This window comes from Thyridium curvatum (assembly GCF_004353045.1).
Source record: "Thyridium curvatum strain D216 chromosome Unknown NODE_14_length_560046_cov_85.173820, whole genome shotgun sequence".
Taxonomy (NCBI): domain Eukaryota; kingdom Fungi; phylum Ascomycota; class Sordariomycetes; order Thyridiales; family Thyridiaceae; genus Thyridium; species Thyridium curvatum.
In genome coordinates, this window is record NW_022156769.1 from 154843 (window position 1) to 170949 (window position 16107).

The following is a 16107-nucleotide window of genomic DNA, read 5'->3' on the forward strand; positions in this document are numbered from 1 at the left end:
GGCACTAACTAGGGAGCAGGCATTCCTGCATTACCCGTCCCTAGGATCGATCGACGACAATGATTGATTCCTTGTAGATGCGCGCGGAGGGGCAGGTTTGTAGGTATTTCCTTACTGACTTTGGGCACACAGAGATTGGCGAGACAAGACGGAGAGCAAAGAAGCTTGTTGGCGAGGGACCCTGGCACTGGCTGGGACTGTCATTGGACGACTCCCATGTCAGAAGTTTGGTACGCTTGGGGAAGTGGCCAGTGGGATGTGCAGCCTGCAAAGCCCGTGAAACAAAACCGAAGCGCACCTGGTGACGCTTGCGCCTGGACCACGCTCCGTTCATGACTTTAACAAGCAAGTTCTTGCGGTGGAGCGGCAGAGTGGGTGGACGGGGTAAAAAGAGCGAAGAAAAAAAGGTCGCGATGTCGCACAATGAGGGGCTTCAACTCCTTCTTGGCCCAGGTCCTCTTTCCTCCCTCCTCCTCCTCTGCCCCTCACCACCATGACAGACTGGCGACAGGGGCCTGCGACAGTGGTCGATAACGAAACGCAAGACTGGCAGAATACCGACATGGGTGCACCCCCGAGGGCCAGGATCATCTCGCAGTCTTTCCTTTCTCTTCAATTCCGCCCTGGTGCGATGTAACGCCGGGTACAGAGTACCGTGTGCTAGCCCTGCCGTTCCCTGTCGTCATGTCCAACTTGCATTGCCCTTTTTCTTTTCTTTTCCTTTTCTCCGCTCTACAAGTACTTGTAGGATTCGGCATGGTGGACACAGGGCAGTGAGGAGGTCAATGGCTGGGGAGCCCAAGCCAAACAAGTCTACTCCGTGCCTCTCAAGGACTCCATCCACAACACATGGTTGCGATTGTACTGGACAATAGCCATCTCGCGGTACATCGAGGCTCCCAAAGTGCCTCCCCACCACCAGACCATACTATTACTATTGCTCCTGTGGCTTGAAGGGGCAGCAGGCTAGTTAAGGGCCCGGGGATCAGGGATCACGGAGTGGGTGCGCAGTTCCACGCGAACCGGCCGGTAGCCATATCTTCTCCACTCCCTCGTTTTCATGGTTTGCCTTCCCACGGACTTGCCACGGAGATCATCGTGGGATTGGTAGATGAACCCCTCCAAAAATTAACAATTTCGATTACCTTTTGCTAAGGTGAGTTGTTTGGTTGACGCGGCATACCATCCTCGGCATCTGGATTCTCTGGAACCCCAGGGTAACCTCGCATACAACACAGCAATCAACCTTCCCGTAGTGAGGAAGCTTGACAGACGGGGGACATTCTTGTGCTTCAACGCCTCGACAGGTTGCCAGTGACGTCGGCATCTCAAACGCTACGCATGCCGTGGCATGTCGTCTCACGTCGGATGAGCAGCCCGGCGCAAGGGCAGACGCACTCGTCGACCAACGGTGCAGAACTGTGCCAACTTGGGATGATGGCACTTCCAAAAGGAGGTACAGGTGCTGTAGACCATTGCCCGCTGAGAAAGCTGGCTGTCTCAGGATGGGAATAGGTGTGGGTGGCATGGGACGCGGTGTCGTCAGTCTCTGCTTCCACCTGTCTCTGCTCTGGACGAGTGATTTTGGGTGTGCCTCCAACATTTCCACCATGATGAGCGAACCAACACTGCTGACCCGCCCGGCACTAGTTAAACGCTCCCCCGGCTCCTCGTGGCTGACCAACGCATTCTGTAAGAGACTTGCAGCATGGTTTGTGCACATCGCGGACGCTACTGGACTCCTACCAGAGGACCAAGTAGGTAGGTATTTGCTTCTTCCACCGACCCTTCCGCTCCGCATACCCCCGCCTCGTCACCCAGCCGCTGCTGCAGGCAGTGTTGGTGGTGGTGGTAGTGATAGTGGTGCGGTAGGCCAAGGTGTATGGAAGGTAAATTTGCTCGAATGCCCTGCCTGGCCACTGAGGATCCCTGCTACAACTTCACGAGCCTTGGCGTGTTGCTTTTGCCCTAATCGGAGGCAAAGCCTGCAGAGGGTACCCAGAGTGGCTTGCCAAAGCTGGTCAAGGGCCTATATCAGCTTGCTGCAGGCGCGGCAGCCATGCCAGGACACCCAGGTGGCTTGATATAGGTACAAAAGTTGACCACCAATATCTGAACCACAAAACGGACGAGGAAAACAGACCACCACCTTTCCCCAGCATGTTAACTGCTCCCGTATTGGCCACATTGGAGACCTTCCACTGTGAGGGACGGCACGGGAAGCCCGTGCGAGTCGAGCACATGGGCGGTCCTTGGGATTGACGAATGAGCTTCTGCCGCCCCATCCGGGGGTTTCATTGAACTGCGAAACCTGACACCAACTAACCAGCCCGCCGACCATCGCATGCCACCTACTGCATCTCCAGCTATAAGACGCCAGAGGAAGAAGGCCCAAGAGGGGTGTAGTGATGCGGGTACGGCAGAGGAATAGAGTGAGTGCTCTGATCACCTGGTGAGCCAGTCGACCATTGCCTTCATTTCCTTCAATGCCATGCCTTGGGTCTCGCGAAACGTCTTGAATCAGTCCTTGTGCGGGGCAAGCAGCTAAGAAATTTTAGAATATGACACCAGTCCTCCATCTGGGAAATGCAGGCGAGAAAAGACAGGTCCTAAGGTGACAGACCAGGGGGATCCCATCCGGCCCCGTTGTCTTCTTCCTGATGTGCCGTGGGCGACGCCCTCTCACACCAAAAAAAAAAAGGGCCAGCTATTGTAGGTACTCTTCCTTTCTGTAGCGTCCCCAGTTGGCTTTGCTTCTCTCACTCGGCCGGTCAGCCATGCCGAACCCACCCTCCTCTCTAATCGAAAATCTCCTTTGCCATTTCGGTCTAGTGCTGGTCACTCCTGACCGGAAAATACGGTTGTTCCCCTAGGCTAGCAGGGGTCTTCGGGGGGGTCGCGAAGTGTGGTGAGGCAGGGATTCCCACGCGAGCCCCGACCGAAAAGCTGTTGTTGACAAGGGGCCGGGAGAGCGTCGAGGCCAAACAGGGTTGGTCCATGCATGCCTCTTGTGGTGCTGCTGCAGGACCCATCACCAAAAGAAGCATCAGTGAGGACCCATCATCAACGAAATCCCCCCGTCTCATGGGTAATCGACCGACCGAAGGCAGCTAAGTACCTCCTTCTCTCCTCTGCGGTGCCCCCTGTGGACCTTTGTTCGGCTAAGCTGTTTGGCTACTTGTACAAGTACTTGTAGATGCAAGTACACGGTCTCCATTGGTGATGATTCCTCTTCACCACACTCGTCTGAAGTCACAGAGGGACGGTCATTCTCTCGCCCTCTTTACGTACTTTTCAAACGAGTCCACTGGGACGCCCATCCCTCCCCAGTCTGTCCTGAGGCTGTTTTCTACCTCAGCCAGGTATTCTAAGTAGAATGGGACGGCAGAGGGAAAATGGGTGAAAAGATTAAAGTGCAAGATCTAAACAAGGTCTGGCAAAGACGCAGATCAGCCCGAATTGGACATGCCGACGAGAACCTTTTCGGAGCCGCTTCCCTGTCGCCTCGCCTCGCTCTTGGTCTTGTTAATAACTATCAGTCAGTCAAGGAGGACAAACACGGCGTGTAAGTGAGGCCCCCCCGGGAACGCAACGTATTTCCACCGGATACGGAGTAAGGTGAACAGGCGCAGGTGGAGGTACCGATAAGGTACTACCTGAAGACCCATTCAGGTACCTCAACCACCATCCCCTTTTCTGCTTGATCACCGTTCGTCACTCATCACACTCATTGTACTTGTCTACCTCCATGCATGCTGGCTGCTCCGGCTCCTGACCTTGCCAATTAACTACCTCTTATGGGCGTAGTAGTATGTATCTGACCCGAAGCCCATCTTCCCTTTCGTCTCCCAGGCCTCGATTTCCATCTTGCGGTCTCTTCCTGTTTTACATAGACGCGGCTCCCTTCTTGACATTCATTCGACATTTCTTTACGTGGGAGCAACTGCCACTTTCTACGACACGCCCGTCCCGTCAAGAGGACTTAGCGAGGCCCAGGGTGCCTTTATCACTTTCTACTTCCGGCCCGCCTACACATATATTGCCCATTGGGGTCTTGTCATCTACCCCATCGCTGGTTACGCCGTCCAGTCCAGACCTTGTGAGCCGTCCAGACGCAGGGCTTGGATCGGATCAAGCCTCTAGTGTTCCTGCGCCTGCATCTGTTGTGTCTGCGAGGGTGCTTGTGCGTTTGAGAGCCACCGCCGCAAGGAATCTTGAACCCACTCGACAAGGCAGTTGTATGCACAAGAGGGCGAGAGAACTGGATCTATTCATATCGAGGCTATTCCTATTACAACATCTGTACCGAACTTTAGCATCGCCCCTTGGGTCGCCACGCCCCGGCCAAACAAGCTCGACGGTGGTCGCGGGTCTGTCTAGTCGCACTCTGTAGCAGAACCTGGGGACCTGGTTTCTCTGCGCACGAGCACTCAATCTCCACTCGGACCAGAAAACGGCTACACGACCAAGGGACCGGCCGAGAGGCAAGCCCAGCGCGGGTGGATGTACTGTGGTGCATTTGCCTGTGTGCTCTAGTGCGGACTGAGAGACGAGCCGGTTCGTGCTTCTTCACCTTGCCATCCATCCCCCAAAGGGTACTTCCGTGCCCTCTCATCTTCCCGCTTCCTTCTCCAAGTCTGTACTGTCCAGGGGAAAGACTGTACAAGTAGAGAAGAAGAGATCCGGCAAGGGCAGAGAGCCGCTGCTGCTTGTGCGGTATATTCCCTGCATCTCTTAACCCCATACTCTTCCCTTCCAACTTAACCCAACGCCACAAGGCCTGACAATGCAGCCGCGATAATCCAAGCCTTTTCGCGGCGATCTTCTTCTGTCACCTGTCAGCCCCTTCGTCTGTATACATAAACACCAGGCACCCCTCGCACCCCTCCCTCTCTCTCCAGGTTTCCAGACTACTGTTCCTGCATTTTGATTCATGATCGTCCTTTCGACAGACACTCGTCAGTGGGCATAAAGACTGTTAGGTCTTGTATGCCATTGCCATTGCCTTTGCCATCGTCATCACTCTTGTTGTCCACCACCGAGACACTTGCTCTTTGGTATCGTGCCACGGCGGGTGCAAGACTCTCATCACCAGAACATACGGGCGACAACGCGCTGAAACCACCAACCTTTCCACCTACCTGGCGACGTTGGGACTTCAGGGTAGCCATCGCCTCCTCTTGCCACACCTTTCTTCTCATTCAACCTCGGACCATCCCTCCAGGACTGGATTTTGAAGACTTCAACACAGATCCCGGAATCTGACCATGCCATTGGCTCCTGACAGTTAACACAGCCGATTGTCAACTTTGTAACACCTGCCCGATATCAAATCAACTCAGTTTTGATATTGCTCGAATTTGGACTTCTCACAGGCAACACAACACCGCCTACCTTGAATCACCTGCATTGGCAGACAGTGCCAACGAAGCTGGTGCGAGACCCTATTTCTCTTCGAAACGGTTTTGGGAGGCTTCCTGGTAAGTTCTTAGCCACGCTCATAGATGCTTGAGCGGACTCTCTTCTTGCTTCACATCACCTTGGCAACCCAGTTCCAACCTTCTCCCCCAACTCCCTGACCAGTCGATTCTCTCCATCTGTCGTCCATACGCGGCGGGGGAGTCAAGAGCGAGGAGATTCCCTTCTCGCCTGAACAGCGATGCCCCTCTGTTTCGAAAAGTGAAGCCGCCACCTACTAACTGTTCATCAAGTCGATCCGAAACGCATTATTACATTTGCGCATTGTGTTGAACATCGCGTTGCCGGGTGCCGCTGTCACTCCACTGATCAGACGACACAACCCGGAAAAGGCCTGTCGCATATCTCCGGTTTAGCTGGTCGCATTGAGGCCGATCACACTCCGCAGATTCACTCCCTAGCATTATCCCAGGTAAAGCGCAGCCCTTCTCTCAACGAACCACGGTCAGTCCCTGGGCTTCAATCCTTTTTTTCCGGAGACGATCGCGCCTTTCGATAGTCGCTTTTATTTTCTGTTCCCGTTGGAGAGCAACCTTGGACATTCTGCGGGTACAGACCACTGCGGTGTGCTTTGGGACACCAGACAGATCTTTTTCTTCTTTCTTCTGAAAAAGGATGGAATTGATGGAGCTCGTGGATGTCGAGCCAGCGGCTCGTCCGTTTCAGTGCGAGTGGCCGAGTTGCCCAAAGGTAAGCTGAGCTGCTCAAAGGGAGAAAGCGCCGTGCCAGATGAGATGGGTGTCGGTACTGTGGTTTCGGTTCACTGACCTCTGATGCTCCTGTAGAGCTTCAATCGCAAGTCTGACTTGCAAAGACACTTCCGTATTCACACCAATGAGCGGCCGTACGCATGCAGCACCCCGGGCTGCGACAAAAGCTTCATCCAACGGAGCGCCCTCACCGTCCACATCAGGACACACACTGGCGAGAAGCCGCACAAGTGCCTGCATGTGGGCTGCAACAAGCGTTTCTCAGATGTGAGTGCTCTCCCGTCGCTGCATAGTTCGGCATATGCTGACCAGCAGCAGTCCTCAAGTCTGGCGAGGCACCGCCGGATCCATACCGGGAAGCGTCCTTACAAGTGTGCGCACCAGGGATGCTTCAAGAGGTACGTCAGAAACCATCCATCACTTGATATGATGCGAGACGTAGTGTGCTGACACTTGTCCAGCTTCTGCCGCAAGACGACCATGGTCAAGCACCAGCGGCGGTCGCACCAGCGCGGCATGTATTCGGCGGAGCTTGACGACTGCACGTCCGAGTCCGGCACCGAGGAGTCTCCTTCCACACCCAAGAGCGGCGCAATCTCTTGGCCACCACCCGGCAACGGCATGCAGCCCGGCATGCCCCAAGGACACATCATCCACAGGGCGGCTTCCTTCGACAGCTTCGGCCAGCCGATGAACCAGTTCGACATGCAGCAGTACAGCCACCGCCACAGCCTGTCCGGAGGACCCCCGGAATACCACGGCCAGCCGATGCACGGCCAGGCCGCAAACATGCCCCAGCACCCCTTCTACGTGACCGACCAGAGCAATCCTGGCGTGGCCACCATGAACACGGCACCCATGGCCGCTCAGTATCCTATGCAGAGGCAAGCCGTGGAACGCATCGCGGTCGACATCCCATATCCTGCTCCCGGGCTAGCCGCGTCTGTCCAGAGCAGCCCGAGCACGTTTTCCACGCCCGGCCGGAGCCCCTCGACCATGGACCGGTTCTATACCCACCAGCCACCCCAAGCGGCGACGTATGCGCTGCAGGGCGCCTCCCCGGTAGATCAGCAGCCCCCTCTTGTCAACTTCCATGACCCGATGCACCAGCATCCCCAACCCCAACCGCCACACCAAGGACACCCGGCAATCCCAGCCCAGTATCAGCAACCCCAGGCTCAGTCTGAAGAACAATGGGCCTACCAATACCAGTCCCCGGTTGAGGTCACTCCCATCGGGCCTATCTCCGCATATGGCACGGTAGCCTATAATCCCTGGGAAGAGCCAAAACTCGAATTCGAGACCGCCGGGATGACCATGCCGAGTGCTCGGATTGACGAGATGTAGAGTCGACTTTTGCCTCGTCAAAAGCGGCGTCACTCCTTCGGTGGGCGTCGATCTCCTTTGTGTCGTTGGCTTTTGCATCGTGTCTGCATCATATAATACGCATTGCTCCGAAAATATCCAGGCGGTTTTCATTGCGCTTCTCCTTGTCGGCTTTCTTTTCGTTTGTTTTGCTATTTTCCATTTCTTGGCGATATTTTGACACCCTTTGCGGTTGTCTTTCTGGATTTCTTTTTGGGGGCATCCTCTCTCTCTCGACCCTCTTGCGCTGTCGTTGCGATCTGCACAAGGGCTGAGAGAAGCTGGTTTATCATGATCTGGATGGTCGAGCATTTTTTCCATAATATGGCGGAAGCGGCGTCAATGGGCTTCTGGAGGTAGGATGTATTATGAAGAGCATTTTTTCCATTGGAGGTGGGCGGGATTGCTGAGGACAACCAACAACCAGCACATTCGAACGGGCGGATGGGCAGGGCGGGCGGCTGATGTTGAAGACACAAATACCCCGAGAGTTATGATGTTCTGATTTGACGGCCCTTTGCTGTTATGACACTTGGTGATTTTTCACGAAAGCGAAAGATGAGGAAAAACGGGCGGAGATTCGGTGAAGAAAAAAAGAGAGAGTGAAGTCTTCCTTTGTAATGCGGATGCAGGGGATAGGTGGGCGCGAGGCATCTTGGCCAGTCGGCAAACCCCAAAAAGAAGGCAGGAAGAGAGCGATCGACAGAAAAGGACGAATCGTGAAAGAAGGTGAGAAAAACGCTTACTTGGGCGTCGTGAAGGGAGAGGCTGATGGGGCAGCGTATCGAGAGACTGCGCTTGCTGTATTAACGTGTTTCATCCGGCGGTTTCCAGCGTACCTTGATGATTTTCTTGTCTTTTCTGTTTATACGAGGATGATCTCTTTTTCCTCTTGTGTACTTCTAGCAGCTATATTTCAATGAATCTTATTCCCTCGGCTTGAGAAGATCATCCATAAGTGAGAGTCTTGTTTCGTCGAAAACGGAGAGTGGTGATTTGTGCTGTTGTCGACGGCAGAGCACACAACGGGTAAGCCGTCCCTTATAGAGGTCGGATGGTATGCCGAATGCCATCTCTCCTCTCAACCCTCCGAGTGCATGGACTTGTGATGTTGTACGGAGGATTAGCCGCCAGGGAACTTGCGTGTAAAGCTCACGAAAGGACGTGCGAGCCAGCCATTGTTTGCAGAATGCCGAGTGTAGATGTGCTCGACCCGGGTTCAAGTGGTAGCGAGGGAAAATGCTGCTGCTCCGTTGGGCCACCTCACTGGCAGTCGACGGTCACGAATAGTAGGTAGCGAGAGGTGTTCTCTGTAGTTGCCAATTCCGAGGCATAATGCTCTTTATTTTTGCCGGGTATGTCCTTGCGGCTGATAATGAATTATAGAGAAGCCGGTCCCCTTGGCCAAAAGGCCGGTTGTCTGGGGACAGGAGCTTGAGTACACTCTTAGAAGACTTGGAAACAATGGAAGAGGAGGAGGGGAAAAAATGTGCTGGAAGAAGGGCCGGGAGTGCTCGAAATAATCTTGGATGAATCCGGGGTGGCGGCCGGCTGTATCCGGGGAGTGAGAGACGTCTAAGTGACGAGGATGAGGATGTGTTGGTAGATATCATGCAGGTGACTGTTTTGGGAAGTCCAGCTGCAGCAACTCGCTTGCTTGCTTCCATGGCATGTGGGAAGAGCACTGCTCGTGAGCCTGGGCGCATACAACGCTGGTGGGTAAGACAGGACGGTAGTTGTCTAGTGGATTTGTCTCCATCAACGGAGAGGTTTGGAAATGTGCTTCTTTGACACCGGAAAGGAGATCACTATGACTGCCTGTGGAAAGGAGGATTTGAGTTGGGAGAGGAGACAATGTCAACCAAGCCAAGAACTCATAGATCATGGTCAGCGCCGCAACCGAACATATTGAACCCGATGCCTGATGCCCGATGCAGTGCTTTCTGGGTTGTTGCAAGGATTTCCCCTCCCACCTCGCTCCATTATGTCTCATATCTGCTTGAAGTCTTCCTCGTGTCGTGATGGACAAAATTGGGTATTCTGCCTGCCTGTGCCGTATCGTGCCCATCGACAGCAGCATCAGCAGGCATGCATTGACATGTCCGTTCTTGAGTTCATTGGCGGGAATATTGTCTCCTCTTTTCCTGCTATGCAAGTTAGATGGGAAGGCCCACCCACCTCTTTGCATCCTTCTGTTCTGCTGCCCTTGTTCTGTTGGGATGAGTCTCTTTTTCTGCCTCTCCATACAAAAGCCCATGTTAGGTCCAAGCACAGACCTAGGTGTGCGAATGTGCAAGTGGCCTAACGAAGCTCAAAATGCTTACCTAAGCTCCTGTCGGGTCGGAGGTGCCCAGGCCGACTCCTTCCGGCAATTTTTGGTTGGGGATCACGTGTGCACCAAAGATCGACCCACTCTGGCCAGTCAGCGTGCGCACAGTTGCTGGAAGGCTGTGGAAACAGAGGACCTGTGCGCCGGGAAGAACAAGGCAAGGTCGCCGCCTCGGCCGATGACGAAGAAACGACCTAATCGACACCCTCTTCCTGCTGCTTCACCCCGTCCCATCTGTCCCGGGTCCCGACGACGTGACAGCATCAACCACTGACAACACCGGGCGAGCAGTGACGCAGTTGACCTGTATTCTAGAATGTCGGCCGCCTGCGTATTCCGCCTTCCCCATTGAAAGCGACAATCGCCACCGACTCCGACGAGCCAGCTTCATCGTCCTCTCGCATCCGCCTGAGGGAGCCTGACTTGCTGTCGCAACCAGGTGCTGAGGCTGAAGCTGCGGTCATTCCAACCTACTTCTACTCTCATTCACTCGACGACTCTGCTTCTCTTGTACCTTTTTTTTTATTTTTTTTTAACGGATTTCTTCTTTTCCTTCCCACTGTGGGACACCTTGAGAACGTGTCTTGAGGGGACGCAGCCTTGAGGAGGATGGCTTTCTACACCAGTGGCCTGCCGGTAGGTTCTTTGCAGCACAGATCTCACCTCTCCTTCATGCGCCTTACTGATGTAATACTCTACAACAGAACGTGGCAGCAGCTACGACTGAGCTGTGGCCGTCGATCGCAAATACGGTCATGATCCCGTGGAGGGGCCCAACCTCGACACCATCCCCCAAATACAGCCCGCCGCGCCATGCGGCCAGGCCAGCATCCACTCCCTCAGAAGCTGCATCTGTGTCTGATGGTCCCAATCCTCGACTTCCTGTTTTCCTTCGATGTGTCGACCTGTCAACCCTCCAGCACTCAGCCATCGATTCTGCGACTACCTCATCTGACATTCACCAAGTCGTAGCAAACATACCGAAGACCTCGTTTTCGGCTGCTAGCCCAATCTCAAGCCCGCATCAAGGATCGAGCACACAACCTGCGAGGTCAAGATTGGCTCAGAACTGCCTCCATCGGCTGGGTTTGGATTTGTCTCCTATCCGAAACGCCTCTCAACTTCAGTCCGGCCTGCGTTTGATGTCAACGTTCAGGATCTCAGGAGTTCTGCCTTCAAAACGCAACGCTTTCGCTCCTTCATTCTCACCCATCAAGCCTTTCACAAGAATACTGCCCCAGCAGCAAAGGTCTATGAGCACGGGCGGTATTTCGAGGAATCTCTTGGCCAATCGAGAAGCTGCTGCGAATAGAAACCCCAACAGCGCGACTGCTCAGAATGCATTCTACCAAGTTCTCCTCAAGGCCAACATGCCCATGATTGTTGTCGAACGATACAATTCCGGGCGTTTTGCGGCAAATGAAGCAACAACCGAGGCTTATCAGCGAGCGCTGGGTATGCTGAGTTCCGGACATGCAGTTGGAGCTGCCGACCTCACGGGTCAAGGTGGCGTCGCTGCAAACAACACGCATCTCAATGCCGCCCAGCTCCAGGCTGTCGGCCAAGCACTGGCAGCCCAGACCCGTGGTGGCAACATCGCTGTAGCCAAGGGAGCGCAGGGAACCGGCGCTAAGGACGCACCTATCCACGTTGTTGTCGATCAACCCATCAGCGATATACTGTTTCGCTGGATCAAGTTCCTACTGTGGTTTTGCCTCTTCACGTACCTCAGTCTCGTCGTTGTGACGATGATGATCGAAGGCCTGAACCAGTTCAAACGTCCGGGAGGTAGACTTGATAACGAGGCCAAGGCTGAGAATCAAACCACCAGGTTCTCGGACGTGCACGGCTGTGACGAGGCCAAGGAGGAACTTCAGGAGCTTGTTGAGTTCCTCAAGAACCCCGACCGATTCTCCACGCTCGGCGGCAAGCTCCCCAAGGGTATCCTCCTTGTCGGCCCTCCCGGAACCGGCAAGACCCTGCTTGCCAGGGCCGTTGCTGGAGAGGCTGGGGTGCCTTTCTTCTACATGTCCGGCAGTGAGTTTGACGAGGTTTATGTTGGTGTAGGCGCGAAGCGTGTCCGTGACCTCTTCACAGCCGCCAAGGGCAAGGCTCCCGCCATCGTGTTCATTGATGAGTTGGATGCCATTGGTGGCAGGAGAAATGCGCGCGATGCTGCCTATGTCAAGCAGACGCTGAACCAGCTATTGACCGAGCTTGATGGCTTCGAGCAAAACAGTGGGGTTATTATCCTGGCTGCGACGAACTTCCCCGAGCTGCTTGACAAGGCTTTGACTCGACCGGGACGATTTGACCGCCATGTCACCGTGCCGCTGCCCGATGTTCGTGGTCGACTCGCCATTCTCAAGCATCACGCCAAGAAGATCAAGGCTGCATCGGAGGTCGATCTTCAGGCTATTGCTCTGCAGACCTCGGGCATGTCTGGTGCTGAGCTGGAGAGCATTGTCAACCAGGCCGCTATTCACGCCAGTAAGGCCAAGTCGATCGCCGTCTCGATGAAAGACTTTGACTGGGCCAAGGACAAGGTGATCATGGGTGCTGAGCGTAAGAGCATGGTCATCAGCCCCAAGGAGAAGGAGATGACCGCCTACCACGAGGCTGGCCACGCCCTCGTCAGCTACTATCACAAGACTGGCCCCAGCCAGCTTTACAAGGTCACCATCTTGCCGCGTGGTCGAAGTCTGGGTCACACTTCGCAACTCCCCGAGATGGATCGCTACTCCTTCAGCTTGAAGGATTATCTCATCTCGATTGAGATTGCTTTGGGTGGCAAGCTCGCTGAAGAGATCGTCTATGGAAGCGACATGGTTACAAGTGGTGTTTCGAGCGTAAGCTTTACTGTATCCTCTAATATTATTGAATCACAACTAATCTTCTTTTACTAGGACCTTGAAACGGCTACTTCGATCGCTTTCCAGATGGTAGCGCAGCTTGGCATGTCTTCCAAGCTCGGCCCGGTCGAGTACCAGAACCGCTACAAGGAGCTCAGCTCAGAGACGCGAGCCTTGATCGAGTCGGAGGTCCAGAAGACCCTCTCCGATTCCTACGAACGCGCAAAGCAGCTACTCCTCTCCAAGCGCAAGGAACTCGATCTCTTGGCCAAGGCTCTCGTCGAATACGAGACTCTGGACAAGAGCGAGGTCGCCAAGGTCATCGCCGGCGAGAAGTTGCCGGATCGTATCCCCGTCCCGCTCGGCCCTATGACGGTCCCCAAACCCGCCAACCCTCTCGACGCGCTCCCGCCGCTGTCCGGTGCCGAGGGCGACAACGAGAACAACGGCCCGCCGCCGCCAGCCCCTCCCGGGACGATCTAATTTGTATCACAATGGAGTCAGTGTTTTTTGGTTGATGAGTTGTGTTTCGCGATGAGCTAGGTAAATTGCCAGCGTGGGAAGTACCCAGAGTCATGTACATAATTCATGCATGAAATGGCCCTACAATAGCGTATTTGAGCGCTTGAAAATACAATATCCTCTCCTCAACGTCAGGCCCAAGTGACTGGTCCCGTATGTTATGAGCTCATCAATCATGTCTATATCAAGGATCTCGCCTACACATCACGATCATTGACCGAGGTCTTGAGCACTTGAGATCTACACATTTACACATTGCTTCGCGGGACACAGGCGAGGGAGTCAACAGCCTTGTTGCTCATGGTGAATCTAGCTTCATTGCACGCATCCTATCAAAGACCCTCACGGGGGCCATCTGCGTCCAGTCAATTCCATGTCGGGTCATGCCATGTTATTCCGTCCCGTCCCATATCCTCATGATCTATTTGTACATAGCTCGATTCTCGAGCCGTAGACGCCGCCCCATTGAGAGCGGATTCATGAAAAAGAAAGCAACGACCACCCCCTACACCCTCAGAAGACGCCAGCCGAATTTAGAAACAGGAACAAAGATGGAGAAGATCAACGCAATGCAGTTTGGTGACAGGTGGGGACACAAAATGCCGAGGAAGAAAAAGACAACGATGCTGATGCTCGAAATCATAAGAAGTAGTCGCTGGGACCGCGACGACCGCCAGGCGTGTGCCGGAACTCGTCGGGCACGGCAGAGAAAATGCTGAACTTGGAGTTCAGGTCCCTGTCGACAGTCATGATGGATGCAACATTGCCGCAGCGGTAGCAGTAGTTGGGCGCCGACCAGACAGTGACGACGGACTGCTCAGGGAAATGGAACTGTAGAGGTCCTGGTAAGCAAATGCAGTACTAGCCTCGGGGTTTGGGGAAATCTCCAACATACCTTGTAGCCTTCATTAACGAGCTGGTGAGCGCGAGCGATCGTCTTGAGGCCGTTGACGTGGTTAAACTCAGTTGCAACTTTGTCACCGAAAAGCCACCCGGCACCACGGGGACTGACCGCCCAAGTTTCGATATCTTCGGGGTCACTCCAGACAAGATCGCAAAAGGCGCCCTCGTGCGGGATCTCCTGTGCTCGAGCAACTACACGGATCTGGTCGATCGTGCGAATCTCGGGCGAAAGACCACCGTGAACACAGAGGACAGTGCCATCAACAATGGCCGCGAGAACGAGAAAATCAAAGACTTGGCAGCACGCTTTCCAGACCGAGGCGTTGCCGTACTTCTGTTGGCACTCTTCGTAGAACCCATAGACCTGCGTGATCTGGCGGGATTCATGGTTTCCACGAACAAGAACGATTCTGTCAGGATATCTTCATAGCCGCGTTAACGCACTGCGTGTCACATGCACATGGCGTCTGGGGGATACTCACTTCGCTTTCAAACACATAAGAAGAGTAAACGTTTCGAGACTGAAATAACCGCGATCGACGAAATCGCCGAGGAAAACGAATCGATTATCAGAAGGTTGTGAGACCGCATTGACATCATTCTGTTGTTCAGAAGGTGGCGGCGAGCTCCCACGGTCAGCCAGATCCGTTGTGGTGTCACCCTCAACGTCATCATCGTCGGCACTGGGAGCATCGCCATTTCTTATCTTCTTCCTCAACTTCGGGTTGGTAATCTCAGTTGGCGGTTCAAGATCTTCGGATCTAATGACAGTTGTAGCAGTTTGAGGCGACTGAACGTTGGTCTCGCCAGGCATGCCACCGGCAACGCGGAAAAGCTCAAGTAAATCATAAAATTGACCGTGAATATCACCGCAGATCGTGACAGGGGTAGAAACAGGTTGTATGTTGGATTCTGTAGCGTGAATGTCAGCAGGTGTCGCAAGAACAGAACCTCGTCCGAGAAGCGCAGTACGGACCTTCCATCAGGACTTCTTTGACCATCTCGCACAGCTGCTTCATGACAGGCTCCGGGAGGTAGTGGCACTGTTTGGCCTCCTCCAGCCACTCATCTAGTCCAGCGCCAGGTCGGAGGCTCGCGGGGCCCGGCTTCGGCACCGTCGTCGTCATGATCGGCTTGAAAATCTTGTAAATGAGCCGGCGATGGCGAAGAGATGGGCGAGATGAAGTAAGAAGGAGGATGATGAGACGGTGTCTCTTGGGCGAATGCGACGGGAGGGAGAGATATCGCGAGCGTACGGCGATGGCGCGGTCCAACAGGGGGCGGCGGATATTGCTGCTGGTGTTCCTCTTGGGGCGGCTGCTGCTGCGACTGGGGCGGCTGCTGCTGTTGCGGCTGCTGCTGTTGCGGCTGTTGCTGCTGCGGCTGCTGGTGCTGGCGAAACCGCCGGAGTCTCTGTCGCAGGGCGACCTCCGGGTATGTCTGGTTGAATGCTCGCCACCGCTCAAATTGTTGGCGGGCGTGAGCAGGGACGACCTGAACAACGAGTGTTCGCCTCGCGGCGGGAAATCGAAAGTTGGGATCGAATTCGACCGGTGGGCGCCGGTAAACTTCTAGAGAGGTTTGGAAGAAGCGCTGTTCGCGGGGAGAGTTACTGGGGGGACCGTTAAGTACCCGCTGTGCCCAGTCGGAGTACAGAGGGGCCGGATCCTCGTCGAGAGAGGGGGGAGACACGTAGGTCTGAGACTGCTCGTCGTCGCTATCGTCGTTGCTATCGCCGTCACCGTCGATGGCTTGGGCGCCCGAGTCGTGGGGGTCGTGGGAGTCGCTGAGGGGCTGAGGGTCGTTTTCGCCGTGAAGCTCTGACAAACCAGCCTCGGAGAGGTTGTCGTCCCTCTCGTCCCTGGGGCTATCTCCACCCTCCATCTTCGCAAGAGCCAGGAGCAGATTGTTGATCCACTTGTTTGATGAAATAGTGAAGCCTGGTTGG

General features: G+C 54.6%; 4 protein-coding genes across 4 annotated transcripts; 2 read left to right on the forward strand and 2 right to left on the reverse strand.

Moving 5' to 3' along the window:
• Window positions 1–6312: 6312 nt before the first annotated feature.
• On the forward strand, window positions 6313–7535 carry E0L32_003248 (uncharacterized protein; the record flags this gene model as incomplete). Its single annotated transcript, XM_031137527.1, has 2 exons — window positions 6313–6455; window positions 6650–7535. 2 exons carry the CDS (start codon window positions 6313–6315, stop codon window positions 7533–7535), a joined length of 1029 nt encoding a protein of 342 aa, XP_030998841.1.
• Window positions 7536–10637: 3102 nt separating this feature from the next.
• E0L32_003249 (uncharacterized protein) lies at window positions 10638–13217 on the forward strand (the record flags this gene model as incomplete). Its single annotated transcript, XM_031137528.1, has 2 exons — window positions 10638–12731; window positions 12789–13217. 2 exons carry the CDS (start codon window positions 10638–10640, stop codon window positions 13215–13217), a joined length of 2523 nt encoding a protein of 840 aa, XP_030998842.1.
• Window positions 13218–13895: 678 nt separating this feature from the next.
• E0L32_003250 (uncharacterized protein) lies at window positions 13896–15178 on the reverse strand (the record flags this gene model as incomplete). Its single annotated transcript, XM_031137530.1, has 4 exons — window positions 13896–14087; window positions 14152–14581; window positions 14642–15071; window positions 15136–15178. The coding sequence occupies 4 exons, from the start codon at window positions 15176–15178 to the stop codon at window positions 13896–13898; spliced, it is 1095 nt and encodes a 364-aa protein (XP_030998843.1).
• A 46-nt stretch (window positions 15179–15224) lies between these two features.
• E0L32_003251 (uncharacterized protein) lies at window positions 15225–16043 on the reverse strand (the record flags this gene model as incomplete). Its single annotated transcript, XM_031137531.1, has 1 exon — window positions 15225–16043. The coding sequence occupies one exon, from the start codon at window positions 16041–16043 to the stop codon at window positions 15225–15227; it is 819 nt and encodes a 272-aa protein (XP_030998844.1).
• Between the last annotated feature and the right edge of the window lie 64 nt (window positions 16044–16107).